At 49.8% G+C, this 15,089-nt stretch overlaps 1 protein-coding gene across 3 annotated transcripts in view; it reads left to right on the top strand.

The window, feature by feature from the left end:
- Positions 1–404: 404 nt before the first annotated feature.
- The window catches only part of Cracdl (CRACD like), a 123,988-nt gene continuing 109,303 nt past the window's right edge, over positions 405–15,089 (top strand). The window contains exon 1 of one of the 3 annotated variants that reach the window (XM_028865697.2): positions 405–588. Coding sequence is in view for 1 of the 3 variants with exons in the window: in XM_028865691.2 (XP_028721524.1) it covers positions 750–778 (29 nt within the window). In the remaining 2 variants the exon portion in view is untranslated. Of the gene's footprint in view, positions 589–693; positions 779–1,184; positions 1,374–15,089 lie in introns of those variants that run through there. The other 2 variants (XM_028865691.2, XM_028865694.2) reach the window with 2 other exon arrangements.

Here is a 15,089-nt window from a genome sequence, read left to right as displayed (position 1 = left end):
GAGGGAATTTAATTCATTTAACCATCAAAGGGGACTTTTAAGTGACTAGCTTGAACCAAAGGGATTGATTACATCAAAAAGTTAAAAAGGCAACTAACTTCCTTTCATGTATCCAACAAAATGACATCTATCGCCAAGTTCTTTTCCCGTCTTCCTATTCTGCTCGGGATTTTGGTCTCATTTTTCAGCCAGCTGTGGGGAGAAGCTTTTCCAAATATTGGTGCAAGTGTGGGCTTTGGGGGTTCTCGGTGTCCCTGGTCGCCAGCCTTCACCCCCACGGCTCAACGGTGGGGGTGTGGATTCCTCTAGATCTCCCAATAACACGACATCGCCGCGAAGTCAGAACTCCGAGGCCACCCACTCCAGTGCCTGTCTGATGGTAGAATTATCTCTTCCAGCTGGGGCTCATGTTACAGCAGCCTGGGTGCCCTTCTGGGACTCAGTTGACTTTCCTGGTACTTTCATCCTTGGCACGATGATATCGGAGGTGCTGGTTGGTGTGATCCTGGAGAGATGGTTCTGGGCCGTGCCAGCAGACCAAAGCTTGGGGGAAAGTGGCACTCTGGAGGTAGCTGATTAGCTGAGCAGGTATTCAGAGCCAGTTCGTGTCTTCCCAAAGTGGGGCAGCGCCTCAGTTAAATGTGAGGGGGGTGGGGAAGCAAGGCTGAGCTATCTCCTCCAGCCTGCCTTCCCACACTTGCCAGTGCCACAGCAATGATTCACCTAGAGACGGGGCGGCAGCTTCCCCCATGAGCCTTCAGACGCTCGGACCCACAAGGTTATGAAACAACAACTTTTACTTGTATTCGTATGCGTACGTCCCTCCCTTGCACCCAGGCGCCCACTCTCCGAGGACCCAGTGGCAGGGAGGTGGCGCGCAGGTGTCCCGATCGGGGGCGTCCCCGTCCCCGCGGGGTCCCCGGGCCCTCGGGCCGCGCGCAGACAGGGGCCGGCCAGGCTCCCAGCTCCGCAGCGCCGCCGCGTGGGGTGGCCAGGGTCCCGCGTGCCCGGCGGGAGCGGCGCGGGGGAGGCGCGCGGGCCTGGGCGGCGCGGAGCAGAGCTGAGCCGAGCGGAGCAGCCGCGTCCGCCCCCGCCGGGCCGCGCGCAGCCGAGCCGGGAGCCCGCGAGCGCGCGCCCAGCGCAGGGCCAGCGCGGCCGCCCGAGGGTCGCGCCCGCGTCCGCGTCCGCGTCCATCCCCCGGCCGCAGACCCCGCGCTCCCCCGCGCCCTGCCGCCACCTGCTGCGCGGTGCCGCCGGCCCTTGACGCTGCGGCCGGGGGTCAGCGCGCACCCCGGCGGAGCAGCCCCCGCGTGTCCCCGCGGACTGAGCCCTTCCCGGCGCGCTTGCCAAGCACGGCCACGCTCCGGTGCCAGGTACCTGGGACGGTCTGAAATGGCGTGGCCACGCGGCGCGCGTGGGGCGCAGACCCCGCAGGGTTGGAGGGAGTCGGGGCCGGGGGTTTGGTGTGTTCCCGAAGTCTTGTCCCCACATGGAGCCGGGGAGGTGGTGGAGGGCAGAGCCCAGACAGCCCGGGCTCTTCGGACCTGGGGCCCACGGCAACCTCCCTCCCCCCCGTGGGGGCCACGGCCACGACACCGTGGCCGGTGGGGCCGAGAGGAGCCAGACGCGCAAGTGCCCGAAGTTTTCCTCTGAGCGCTTTGCTGGACTTAACTTTGAAATGTGAGGCAGAGCCGAGCAGTTTAACCAGTTTTAACACTAAGAAAACAGAGGCAGAGGGGGAGAAAGGCTTGCTGCGTGCGGTTTCAATTCTTAGTACTGGGCATAGTCGTGTCTGTCTCCAAAGGCCACGGTGAGGGAGACGAGTGGTTACATTGTCTTCCTTATGCTTCGGGTCATGGTTTATTTAACAGGTCTGGGGCTTAGGTTACAAGCCACCAGGAGGGATTCTGAGTTTAATCTTAGCGCTGTTCAAAATTTGAATCAACAAATATTTGTTGAGCAGTCATTTCGCTTCCAGTGGAAGGTGTACATGTGCCGAGAGTCTAAGTAGTTGCCCAAAGGAGCTCGCGTTTGGCTTTTGAAATGCAAGGGGAAAGGAAGACCGCCGTGTGACTGGACTTGTGGCCTGCAGGTGGACGGTTGGCATCGCGTCAGAATTGAACCAGAAAATCCAAGTGGGAGACAAGCACCTGTGTGATCCCTTGGGAGCCCACCTGGCGCCTTCCAGAACTATTTTGAAGTATGCCCCCTCCTTTGGCGGAGGCTGGAACTTCCTTCCATTTACCTAAACACATAGCAACGACGAAATAGAATCTCCCCGGGCTGGTGTTCCTTGGGAGCTTAGTCATGTAGACACACACCTGAGATGACTGAGGACTGGGACCACCTCGAGAGCGCTTTGGGATTATAAAATGGTGGAGAGACAGCTCCGTGGGGTGGTGGGAAGATGCCTTCCCTGCCTGGAGCTGGGCTGGATTCCAGGCTCAGTCCTAGTGTTGTGCAATTCCTTGTCTTGGAGCATGAGACAAGAGGGAGAAATCAGGGAGACTGGTCATGGATTTTCATATTTAATGCTTCAAAATGTTGCATGAAACATTCCTAGTAACATTACTGATTTTTTTTTTTTTTTGGTAACCCTGGAGATATTTGTCTTTGACTAAGGATGTTGTGGGTTTGCTCTGCCTCTCCAGCAGTCCTTCCCATGTATTGAATCAGTGTAGTATCCAGTAAGTGTAGTATCCACCTGGCAGCCCCTGGCAAGTGCCATGAAATTTGGCACAGGGTAGGCTGTCTGCTAGGACAGTTGACCTAGGTGATCACCACTCAGCGTGGTTCCTTGGTCCTTATCAAATCTTGCTGTGAAGTCTTGGTTTGCCCTTATGGAGAATGAGAGAAATGGAGATAGTACTCTGAGCACGTGTGTGTGTGTGTGTGTGTGTGTGTGTGTGTGTGTGTGTGTGTGTACATGGACTGCCAAAGTCCCATACTGAAAGCCTAGCCTCCGTGGTGATGGTTTTATGATATGGTACCTTCTGCATGGGGTTAGAGCGTGGTTCCCCTCCTTTGGCTGTGTGAGAACACAGTGAGGTACCATCTGTGAGTCAGGAAACAACCCTCACCGTTTACCAGATCAGCCGATGCTTGGATCTTAGACTTCCAGAACTGTGAGCAACAAACTTCTGTTGTTTATAAGCCACGCAGTCTCCAGTACTTTGTTACAGCAGCGGGAATGCTATGTAGCAGCCAGCTCTCAGAGCCTTCTCAGCTACAATGAGAGACTATGTGGGAAGGCCTGGGGGCCCTCCTGTGGGCTAAGTTTTCTGGGACCGCCTGGTAGGCCCGCATTTGACTTGGCAAGCTTGAGACTCTATGCCTTCCCCCTGGAAGTCAGCCCAGGCAGATAGTCTTATAAATATTGTTTGTGTTGTACAGAGACTCAGTGAAAGCATCCGAATCAGAATAGATACATTTCCTGCTGCAGGCTTGTTGTGAAGGGATGCAGCTTTGTTTTTTGTTGTTTGCTTTTTGTTTTGTTTTGTTTTAACGAGAACTTAATTTTGCCTCCCAGATAGAGTGTTTTGGCTTCCTTTTTGGTATACTTAGTCGTAGGATTCTGTTTCCTTTGGGCCTGATTCAAGGGATATTTCAATCACTGTATAGCTTAAAGCAGCTTGCTCCCCCTGTCTTTCTTGTTGAGGTGGTGACTAGGCACCAGGAAAAAGCCACAGTGACATCTGGACATGGGGAGGGTGGCCTCTTTTGTGCTGGTTTTCCTGCTGTTCTCCAGGGAGCCTCTCCTCCTCAGTCCCCCCACCCTGCTTCAATGCTCCAATGGTCTCCTGGCTAGGGTTTCTACTGAGTATTATTTAGCTGGGTCTCACTCTTGGCTTTTGCACAGCTCCTCAGACCCCTCCCCCTAAGGCTTCATCAGGGTCCCCATTAGGTATCGGACAGCCTGTGGAGGCTCTCAGAAACCACACTAGGCTGCCATTTTTGCATTTCTGGGCAGCCCTTTCCCAACATTACACATGGGAAGCTGGTCCAACGCTCCCCATACTTGCCGCCTCCTCCTCAACCTTTCAGAGGTTCTGAGGGCAGAGATCTTTCCCAGTCCATCTCCTCCCAGGACCAGAAGAGCTTTTCCATACCTGTGGCCAAGAATGTTTCATAGGTTGTTTCTGCTGTAGTTGAACTCCAGGCTTAGAGCAGGACTTTGCACTGGAACAGGTAGGCTTTTTCACTGATCTGTGACAGGAATATAAACATTTTTTTTTTTTAAGTATGAGGGCATCATTTTCTGGCACAGCAAAGTGACTATAGGTAAAAATAACTTATTATACATTATACAAAAAGAAAATATTTTGCAGAGTGGTGGTGGCACACGCCTTTAATCCCAGCACACGGGAGGTAGAGGTAGGAAGATCTCTGTGAGTTTGAGGCCAGCCTGGGCTGCAGAGTGAGTTCCAGAACACCCAACGCTACACAGAGAAACCCTGTCTAGGAGGGGGAAAAAAAGAGGAAGAAAAAATATTTTGCATGCTCCTAATGCAAGGAAATAATAAACTGCTTGGGGCGATGGATATGCCTCTTGTCCTGATTTGATCATCACACTTTGTGGTACACAGACGGAAATATCACAGTATTCCCCTCCACCATAATTTAAATTGCAATCTCATACTAACTACCCTACTCCCCTGTCCCTGGAGAAACTGGGTGTCCCAGGGATGTGGGAGAGAGGAAAACAAGGCAGGAAAGTGCCTCCGCTCCCTTCGGTAGGCTGGCCTGGGCTGTATGCACCGGACTTTTTAATTTCCACAAATTAATGCGGATTCCTGTTTCTGGGGCTGCCGCTTCATCTTAAGAACACCCCACTGTGTGCATGGCATTTGGGATGAGACGGTAGACGCGGAAAAGCCTGTCCCGGTTGCTTCTTCCGAGGGCTCAGGAGTCATTTAGGAAGCAAGGCAGGCCCTCAGGAAGGCTGACGCTCTGTGTCTGAGGCCCGGCTTTTGCTCATACTAAGGTGCTGGAGGTGAAGCTTCTTGGAAGAGGTGAGCCTTCAAATAGACTTAGCCGCATGAATGTGAGAAGGAGCCCAGGACCACTAAAGCATCCTTTGCATCTGCCAGCAATATGTCTGGCTGGTGTGCACATCTGTGGACCTGGTGGGACCAACAGTGTCACCAGCAGGCAGGACCCCTAGAGTACCCGGCATACTAAGCTCTTCTTGTTATCTCCAAGCTGAATGGACATGCTGACTTCTTATCACATCCTGTTAATGATTCTCATCAAATCCAGAAAATGATTTTGAACTTTTAGGTCAGGTTAAAAAAAAAAAAAAAAAGATCCTGAGAACACGCGTGTGATTCTGAAAATGTGCCCCCAAACTCTTTGTATTGATTTAAGAGCTCTCTTGCCCCCACTAGCCTGAGCTCAGTGGCTGCCATGTCTCTGTAACCTTAGTAGTGAGCAGACAGGAAATGAAGGCACAGGTGTGCCAGCATCAACCGCCAGCCTCGGAATTTCTGTCAGCGTTCCTGAGGAGATTCCTGGGAGGAGGCGATCTCAAGTAGTTTTTGTGATTAAGTTTTCTGTGAAAAGTAACCAAGAAAGAGCCTTTGGGAAGGTGAGGGAGGCGTGGGAAGGAAGTTATTGGTTCCTTGGGCCTTTGCCTAGCGGTGGTGTGTGGGACTAACTTCTAAATGTATGCAGTTGCAGAACTTCCAGAAATACTTGCCGTTACCTCTGAAGTCCACACCCGAATCTCTCATGGCTCTGCATCCAAATTCTCATGTCTGTGGGAGGCACCGGCCCATTAGTTGTGCTGCACACAGTCTCCAGGAGACACTTAGAAGGCCATCGTCTCAGTGTGGGACATGGAAATGTCAAAGGGACTTTGCTTTCTCACCGTGGGGAGTCCATTCCAGTGAGGTCAGGCTTTGGTTTCTGCACTACTGCTTAGAAGCGTGTGACCTCAGGCTCCCCATGGAATAGGAATGGTGATGTACACACACACACACACACACACACCACACGTATTATGTTAGGTATTAAATAATGTAGCGAATCCCTTATTAATTATTTGCAAGTACTGACCTTAGAAGAATGCAGAACGATGAGATGTCTCAATGGATAGAGGCATCTGTCCCAAGTCTTTGACCTGAGTTTCATGCCTTGAACTCATATGGTAGAAGGAGAAGTTGTCCTCTGGTCTCTACATGTGCACTCACACATATGTGCACGCTCACAAAATAAAGTGTTTAAATAGAAGAATGTGTGAGGGCATTGATTAGAATTCCCAATTAGAATCTCCTGTGAAGCAATACAAAGCATTAAAGGGTTCTTCAGTGTTTGGGGTCTGATATTATTTCAGAAGAATGGGCATATCTGTAGTAGGTAGTGCTCCAGAGCAGAACTGATGATAGATGATGCCATGTGGGCAATGACCTTGATGCAATTTTAAACATGCAGTGATAAACAAGGATAGAGTAGGTGGAGAGATACCGTTAGGCAAGATGAAGGCCCACAGCATCTGCATGCTATACTACAAGTATTCCCATTTCCATCTCTCTGCAGTATCATACTTCCCCACTAAAACGTGGTTCCAAAGACCAGACTTGAAGTACTAGCAGTGAAGCCATACATATTGTAGGTGCTCCAAGCCAAGGATGTACTTGCTACTAAGGGAACATCGGACTGCTCTGTTCTCCATATCTGGACTTAGATGACCAGAACAGGTGTCAACCCATGGGTAACTGGATTATGCCTGGATATTAGGTTCCTCTATATAGAGTCATATGCATATGAATATTGAGTGTCTTTTCTGTATTTAGAGTGTCATGATATCTGAGGCCCAGCTGTCTTGGGTATATTTAGGACTTAGTGAATATCAGGCATCTTTTGGGCCTCCCAACTCTTGCTATCTGTATTTAATACACACATGCCTTATTTAGTGTTTCTTTGTATTACATATATCTTACAGGATCCATGTAACGCATTCGCAACCTTTTCCTCTGAACTCAATGTTTTAAAACAGTAAACCAAAGGCATATAAAAGATTGCCTCAAATTTGTTTCTCAATATTGTTTTCTGGATTGGTTATATTTTTGTGAAATTATTCTCTTATTGATATAGGTGAGCTGAGGTGCCTGGGGACCTTCTGGGAACAGGTGTAGGTCTATATCAGGCTGTGAAGCTTGTTCATACCCATTTCAGGTTTGGGTGCTGGACTTGATGCTTAGGATTGGCTTTGGCTCTTGGCTGCTTAAGAAAGAGAAGTGGCCATGGGAAGAAGCTCCCTGTTATATGTGCTGCTTTGAGTCTTGTTGAAACAGGTCCCAGTGGGTCACTGTTCTTGGTCTGGTTATGGCTCTGGGGCCAGGTGCAGTGTCTGTACTCAGTATATTCGAGGGCACAGAGTCCACACATTCTCCTAGGGCATAAGCTGAAACCTGGATTTCTTGAGTTCTGTTTTCTTCTCTGCAACTAACATGGGAATTGCAATGACCCACTCTGGAAGACCATCTCCAATCTGTGCCTGCTAGTTTAATAAGACCTTGTTTTATGCTTTAATCATACATATATACATATGTGTATATTTGCAATACATAAATATTTTTTTCAAACAAGTGTTTACCAGCACACTATTTTTCTTCTTTTCATAGTGTGTGTGTATGTGTGTTTGTACGTGTGTTTGTGCTTATGTGTGCAGTATCTGGAATCCAGAAGAGGGTGTCAGATCCCCTGGAGCTGGAGTTACAGACCCTGTGAGCCACCCGTTGAGGGTTTGGGAACTGAACCCTCTGCAAGAGCAGTATGTGCTCTTAACTGCTGAGCTCTGAAGGCTCCATCCCCCAGGAAACTCTTTTTGGTCTTTCCTGTGCACACAATTTGTGACTGAGAAGCTACTGCCGTAGAGGTGAGGAGGGTGAAGAACAGAGCTTGCTGATTGATGGGTCAGACTCAGCCACTAAAGGTCTGAAATCACTTGGCCGTACCTATTCCTGGGGCAGGTGATTCACTCTATAAACTGATCATTTCCAGAGGACCCAAGATCCATGTGGTTTTGAATCATTGTTTCGCGTCAGCCAGAATCTCTGTGGGAATTTAGTTCCTTGCCTCCTTTTGTGTCTCTGCCTTCCTATGCTTTCAACATGCTCTTGGGTTGCAGTTGAGATCTCAACATACATGCACAAGCATTTGGAGGGGATGAGCTACCCTTTTCTGAGGGCTGGCCCATGTTAGTCTTGTTTTCTTCATGATCTTCACAAGAAAAGAAAGGCCTTTGGGTTGAGGTGTTGTGGTCGGTGAGTGTCATCTGGTACCACATTCTAGAACGGAGAGATATCAGGAGGCTCTGATGGGGGGTGGGGGTGAGGACCTGGCCGAGCAAGCAGGGAAGGCCAGGAAGGAACAAACGGCCTTGAGCAGGCCTGTCAGACAGACTGGGTTGTGCCCAGGCTTGTGCTTTGGCTCACTGCCACCGCTCAGCTGCTTTTTGGCTGCTCTCTTGTGTGGTGCCAGGCCAGAGGCCGCCGGCAGACTCAGTGGTCTCACCATCAAGCAAACCCAGGGGCAGAAAAGGAGCAAGTATCTCCAAATCATTTGGGGCATATCCTTCCAAGCACCTGTGCTATATGAAGACCCCGGAATGCCCTGTGTTAGAATATACAGTCACCCTTTGGTAGCTAGCTGTGAGTTCTGCATCCATGAATTCAGCCAACTGCAAATTGATAACACGACAAAAAAAAAAAAACTTGTCTGGACTGAATGTGCCTGGACTCCTCCCTGCCCCCCCAATCTCTGTTCTCTAACAACGTAGCTTATCAGCTATTTGCATAACATTTGCATTGTGTTAGGCATTCTAAATAATCTAGAGATGATTTGAAGTATGTGGGAAGATACATGTAGTTTCTATGCAAATACTAGGCCGTTTATAAAGAATTACTGTTTTTGTTTATGTGTGTGTACATGTGTCTGCGTGAGTGTATGCCACATGGGTGTGGGTGACCTCAGAGGACAGAAGAGGGCACCAGAGCCTCCGGAGCTGGAGTTGCAAGTGATGTTTGAGGCACCTGATCTGGGGGCTGGGAACCAAATGAAGACCCAGCAAGCACTAACCACTGAGCAATCTCTCCAGCCCTGACATTTTAGTGAAGGGTGTACTACTGTATTGCTATGACCAAATAATTGACGAGAAAGCAACGCGAGAGAGGAAGGACTTTATTTTGCCACTGTCTGGAAATACAGCTCATTGTAGTAAAGAAGGAGTTCATAGCGTTCGTGGCGACAGTGAGACTCCTCACTTCTCAGCAAATTAGGAAGTAAGCCAGAGTTTGTGCTGGAAGGGCAGCCAAGTTGTAATTCTCCCACCAAGGCCTGCCCTCCAGCAAACCTTCTCTAGCTAGGTCCCATGTCCTAAAGATCCCACACCTGCCCGAAAAGTGCCATCAGCTAGGGACCAAATTCATACAAATGAACTTGTGGGAGAAATTTTACATTCAAAACGTAACAGAGAGACTCGAGTGTCTGCAGATTTGGGTTGCTTCGTTTGGGGCTCGGGGACCCCAGTCTTTTGCAGATCCTGCCACATGAACGTGTTTGCTAAGCAGAGGTGATGCCTGTATTGTTTTGTGGGCTGCCTTTTCAAAAGTAATGTGTGTGTGGAGTTTCTCTTCCACGTTGCTGGATTATTAGACATTTCTTCTTTGCATCCGTCCCGTGGCTGGGAGAAGTTCCATTCTGTAGATAGGTCTTAATTTCCTCATCTAAGCCCCATCTTGGATAGACGTATCATTAGGTCATTTCTAACTTTACACCATTTAGTAACAGTACAACTGTGAACACCTTCGTCCATGTTTTGTTTCTTCCTTCTGAGTACTTAACCCTGATGTAGATTTCCTGTATGTATACAAGCCCCCTCCCCTGATGTGTCCTGCCTGAATTAAGTTTTTCACTCCAGGATTCTTTCCCGTGAGATGAATTGGTACTGAGATTTCATGCGTCTTGGTCGACAGCATCCGTGTTATTTGGGATTCAGTATTAATTAATCTAAGCAGAAGAAGACTGGGGGCAGGAAATGCAGGGCTGACAGATTGCTAAAAGCCTGGTCCTCGGCTAGACACCCAGGTGGAACCTCAGCGGCCGTGCAGATGGCCCTCCAGGAAGTTTTGGTGGCTTCAGGCCACATGCCTGTAGCCATCTACTCATTCCTCGGAGAGTCTCATCTGCTGTTCAGAGTCCCTGGAGACATGCTTGAGGATCCGGGACCTCTGCCAGCATTCATGGGAGGACTGCATGTGTCTATGCAGGGGCCTCTGACACGAGCCCTGACGTCCCAGCCCTGTTAATCTTAGAGAAATCAGAGGGAAGCTCCCAGCCTGAGGATCGGAAACAGGTGGGAAAACAGGGTGAAGACACATGCAAATAACTCTTCAGACTCGGGGTGCTTGCAAGCCAAGAGTTGGGAAATCAGGTCTCCAGGGGACCTGCCTTCAAGGAGAGGGCACAGGAGATGCGAGATGGGAGGTGAGTGTTCTCACACTTTCTCGGTACTGGGTGAATACTGAGGAGCCCTCCATGGCTGGGCGTGGGTGGGAAGCAACACTTAATTCACTGCTATGTAAATAGCTTTCTTATTTTCATGAGTCATAATTGATCAGCAGTCGGCTTATTTTTTCCTTCCCTGTTCATTGGGCTTTTGTATGTAATCACTATGAATTCTGGCGTCCATGTGGTTCTCAGGAACCCCCTGAGTGGGGCATTGTATTTTCTGTTGGTAAGGGGGCAGCATGCTGAGAAAGGGGTTCATGAAAGACCATGTTTTTAGCAGCTTGGAACACTGCCAGGGACCCAGGGAATGTGAGAGACAGCGGATGGAGGTGGGCAGCCACGGATCTTACGGTGCGGGCCCTTCTGACCCCCAAGAGCAAACATCATTCCTGATGGTTGAACTATTTAAATGATCTGATGCTCCCTTTAGTTGGTGGAAGCAGGTGGGAGCCCTTACCTGCTCTGGGGATAAGCCCTACATGGGCCCAGCAGGTCATGCTTTTATTAGGTCTGTCCAGGAAACCTGAAGTTTTGGACAAAAGGGAAATTGGGAGTGATTTGACATTCACCAAATGATTTGCCCTTCCTCAGTCCCTCCCTTCCTCCCTCTCTTTCTCCCTGCCTCCCTTTCTTCTCTCCTCATTCTTTCAGTCTCCCACATCCCAGCTCTCACCTCAGGTTTCTATGGCACCTTCTCTTTACAAATTTAAAGCAGGACTTGATTTCTATACCAGCCATTTTCCTTTCCTTTGGGGGTGTGCACCGGTTGTGTTGTATGAAGGAAACTATGATAATTATTTTACTAGCAGATGCGTTTCTCTCAATTCTTCCCATGTAGAATGAGTCTCTTAGGGGTGCATTGTGGGGAGTGGGGGTGGAGGAGGGGGTGAAGGCTGGATATTCAGAAGGCCTGGTACAAACCCTTACTGCCCTGCGCTTTCAAACAATCAATAATTGGAGAAGGGCTTATCATTCTTCTTACTTTGGATAATTTCTCCTTGACCTTACGGTCTCGTCTGATCCTTACGGCCACTCTGTGAGTTTAGGAGGAGGGAAACTGAGGCGTAGGGAAGGGAGGTGTCTTGGCCAGGGTTGCTCAGGTGGTGAGCCAGAGAATGGCACACTGTTTGCTTCTCCAGTGTGACTCCGCTGCCCTCCGGTTTGCCACATGCCCTGTGCGTGTTCCTCTTATCACCACGGAGACAGCTGAGCCGGCCAACAAGGGCTTCGGGGTGGCTTTCTCCTTTGCTGCTGCCATTCTCAGAGAAGCAAACCGAGGGACAGCCTAGCCACAGGACTTGTCCACGTCATCATGACCTAGAAGGGCAGGGCCTCTCTTCATCTTCTTTAAAATTTATTTTTATTTTAAAACTGATGTATATGTGTATGAATGCCATGTGAGTGCAGGTTTCTGCAGAGACCAGATTCCCCTTGAAGCTGGGATTCCAGGCGGTTGTGAACCAGCTGACCTGAGTCCTGGGAACTAAACTCAGGGCCTCTGGGAGATCAGCAAGTGCTCCTCACCACTGAGCATCTCTCTGGTCTCCATCCTCTTTGTTTTGTCGTGAGCTCTGAACTTGGAAATGCCCAGTGAGGGGGAAATGTCCTTGTGAACTCCTCAGTGTTCCAGTCAACCTAAGGAAGGGCTGGCTGGGATGTGTGCATGGCGAGAGCTGGATTGGAGCTCTGGGAGGGTTTCCTTACTCTCCAGTCTGTATCAGGGCTTTCCCCTGTGGTTCCTCCTGCGCTGAAGCCCCAGACTGTAGTGGTGGCAGAGACCCCCTCCTACCTCTCCCTTCCCCCTCTCTCAGCAACTGGCAGGAGGACAGAGCCGGGAAGCTCACAGATGGAGGCCGACCGGACCCAGTCCACACTCTAGCCAGGTCCTCGCTGTTCAGCGTAGCCTTGACATCATCGTCCTCACACCGTGGGAGGCTGGGATGCTTGGAGCTGGGGGAAGGTGTAGACGGTGTAGACGGTGTCTGGTATGGAAAGAGCAGATGGGGGTGACAAAGGTCAGAGTTGGGGGCCACATTGCTGTGGCTAGAGATGCTGGACACTTGGTCAGACTAGAGTGGGTGGCAAGCTATGCCCTGGGTGGGGTGGCAGGCAGGACTCTGCTGCATTATGAGGGGTACTTGACAAAAATCAGCCCATCTCAAAGTAGAGCTCCAAGTCCAAAATTGGGCTCTTCCATTCTCTAGATGTAGGGGTCTCCTGGCATCTGTCCCCCTCCTGAAAATTGGGAAGGGGTGACTGCTGGTGACTCCTAGGGTTGTGTGGAACCGGTGGGGCACTAATGCCGGTGTAGTGCCTACCCCATGCCAAGCCCAGTGTGAGCACATGTACAAGTCCATTTCCTATGGGTATAACAAAAGAGTCAAGACCAGGCACTTTGTAAAGATAAGAGGTTGGTTTAACTTTGTCATTCTGGGGCTTTAATAGCATGGCTCTGGCACCCTTTGGCCACATGTGAAAGCTTTCTGACTACATCAGATGATGGCAGATAGCATCATGGTGGGGGAAATTGTCAGCAGAGGGGGAAATGATATGGCAAGACAGGAAGCGAGAGAGAGATTCGGGAGCCAGGCTCCCTTGCGTTTGTTGGACGATGGACTCTCATGGGAACTAACTGGGATCCCCTGAGAATTACCTTAATTCCTTCTGAGGCACCACTCCAAGGACCTCATCATTTTCTAGTAGGCTCCACTCTTTATAAAGGCCCCTCTACTTCCCCATCACCGCACTGAGGGGCAAGATTCCTGCACACGATGTTTAGGGGAACACAAACTACACCCAAGCCCCAGCAGCAGGCGATGGACGCTGTTGAGTCTTCCTTACAGAGGGAGGGAACACGGCCGGCTGACCAAGTGCCGTGCTCCAAGCTTGGTTAGGTACTTACGGAATAGTTAGGTCTGATGACTCCCCCTCTAATGAAAAGGGTTTGAAATGGTAGGGGATGGTGACTGGAGAGAGGGTACGTGGTTACGACCACTAGCTGCTCTTCCACAGAACTTGGGTTTAATCCCCAGAACCCATATGGGTGCTCCCAACCACCTGTAACTCCAGTTCCAGGGGATCCCATATCCCCCTCTCTGGCCTCCCATGGATCTCGGCGCATATGTGGTGCACAGACAGACAGACATGCAGGCGAAACACCCATAAACACGTAAAATAAAAACAAACATTTAAAAATAGAAATGATGATCTATGTTTTAAGGCGAAGAAACTCCAAGTGGGAGGCAAGCATGGCTCCCCTGTTGCCAGCCCAGGAGACGCAGGTGGGTCTGAGGGAGTGGGCTAGAGTTCAGATCAGGTGGCTATAGCTATAGCCCAGAGTTGTCCATTGGATCCTGGGTGGGCACTGGGGAAAGGCGGCATGGCTGTAGGTGGCTGTGTCCTGAGTTGTCTGCCTCCTCGGGCTATCCCCAGTGAACTGCTTGCTTGCCGTGTGCATGAGGAGCAGATACTTGCCAACCATTCTGTTCCTGCCTCTCCCAGGATAACTGCGGGTTAGTATCACAGATCCTTCCCTCTTCTGATGGACATCCAGTCTTTAGTACAGAGTTGCAGTTTCAGCTACTGATTGTTCACCGAATTCAAGTTCATTCTGGAACCTTTCCCAGATTTTTCTAGCCAGCTTTCTGTCACTTCAGGAAGTACCCAAGGTAACCGATTTATAAAGAGACATTTGTTTTCGTTCACGTTTGAAGGTTCCAGTGCATGGCCAGTTGGCCCATTGTTTTAAGATCTGTGGTGTTTAAGGAGGGTGATGGCGAGGAGTCTGTGGCTGGACCGACCTGATGACATCATGGCTGGAAAGCATAGAGAACAGGAGTCCTCCAAATCTCCCTCAAGGGTGACCCGAAGACCTTCCATTGAGTGTCACCTCTTAAATGTTCTACCGCCTCCCAGTATCACCACCTTCTCTCTGGGGATCAAGTCTTCAACATATGGAAAACAATGATCTAAAAAGTGGCAAAGGATCAATGAACAACATGCCATAGTGTTTGGTTTCTTTCTCTATTGTTTATATTGGCATGTATATGTGGTGTGTGTGTGTGTGTGTGTGTGTGTGTGTGTGTGTGTGTATTTGCACACTTGTGTACATACATTTATACCTGAAGTCCTCCTCCATCACTCTCCACTTCATTTACTGAGGTGAGGTCTCTTGCTGAACCCAGGCTTGCTAATTCCAACTACTCCAGCAAGCCAGCTTGGCCAGTCTCCTGAGTGCTGAGACTAGAGGAAGCCACAGTGTCCGCTCAGCTTCTACCAGGGTCCTGAACTTGGGTCTTCATGCTTGCATACAAGCTGTTTATCCTCCCTAACCCTGGTGTTTAGTTTCTTAAAAACTGACAACTCTTCCCAAAGCCACAATTCCCTGTTGTATATGTGACATTGAACATTTTGGAAAACCTTTACATGACAGTGACTATGTTTTCCCAATCCATCACTAGGAAGGTCATCATTAACAACAACAACAAAAAGACACCGAATCTTGAGGGTTGCATAGGTGACATTGTATTTTATTAATCCTCTTCACAGCCACACATACTTGAAAAATCACTTGCATA

The sequence above is a fragment of the Peromyscus leucopus genome, chromosome 16_21, assembly GCF_004664715.2.
Source record: "Peromyscus leucopus breed LL Stock chromosome 16_21, UCI_PerLeu_2.1, whole genome shotgun sequence".
Taxonomy (NCBI): domain Eukaryota; kingdom Metazoa; phylum Chordata; class Mammalia; order Rodentia; family Cricetidae; genus Peromyscus; species Peromyscus leucopus.
This window is presented reverse-complemented; position numbering and strand designations above follow the sequence as displayed.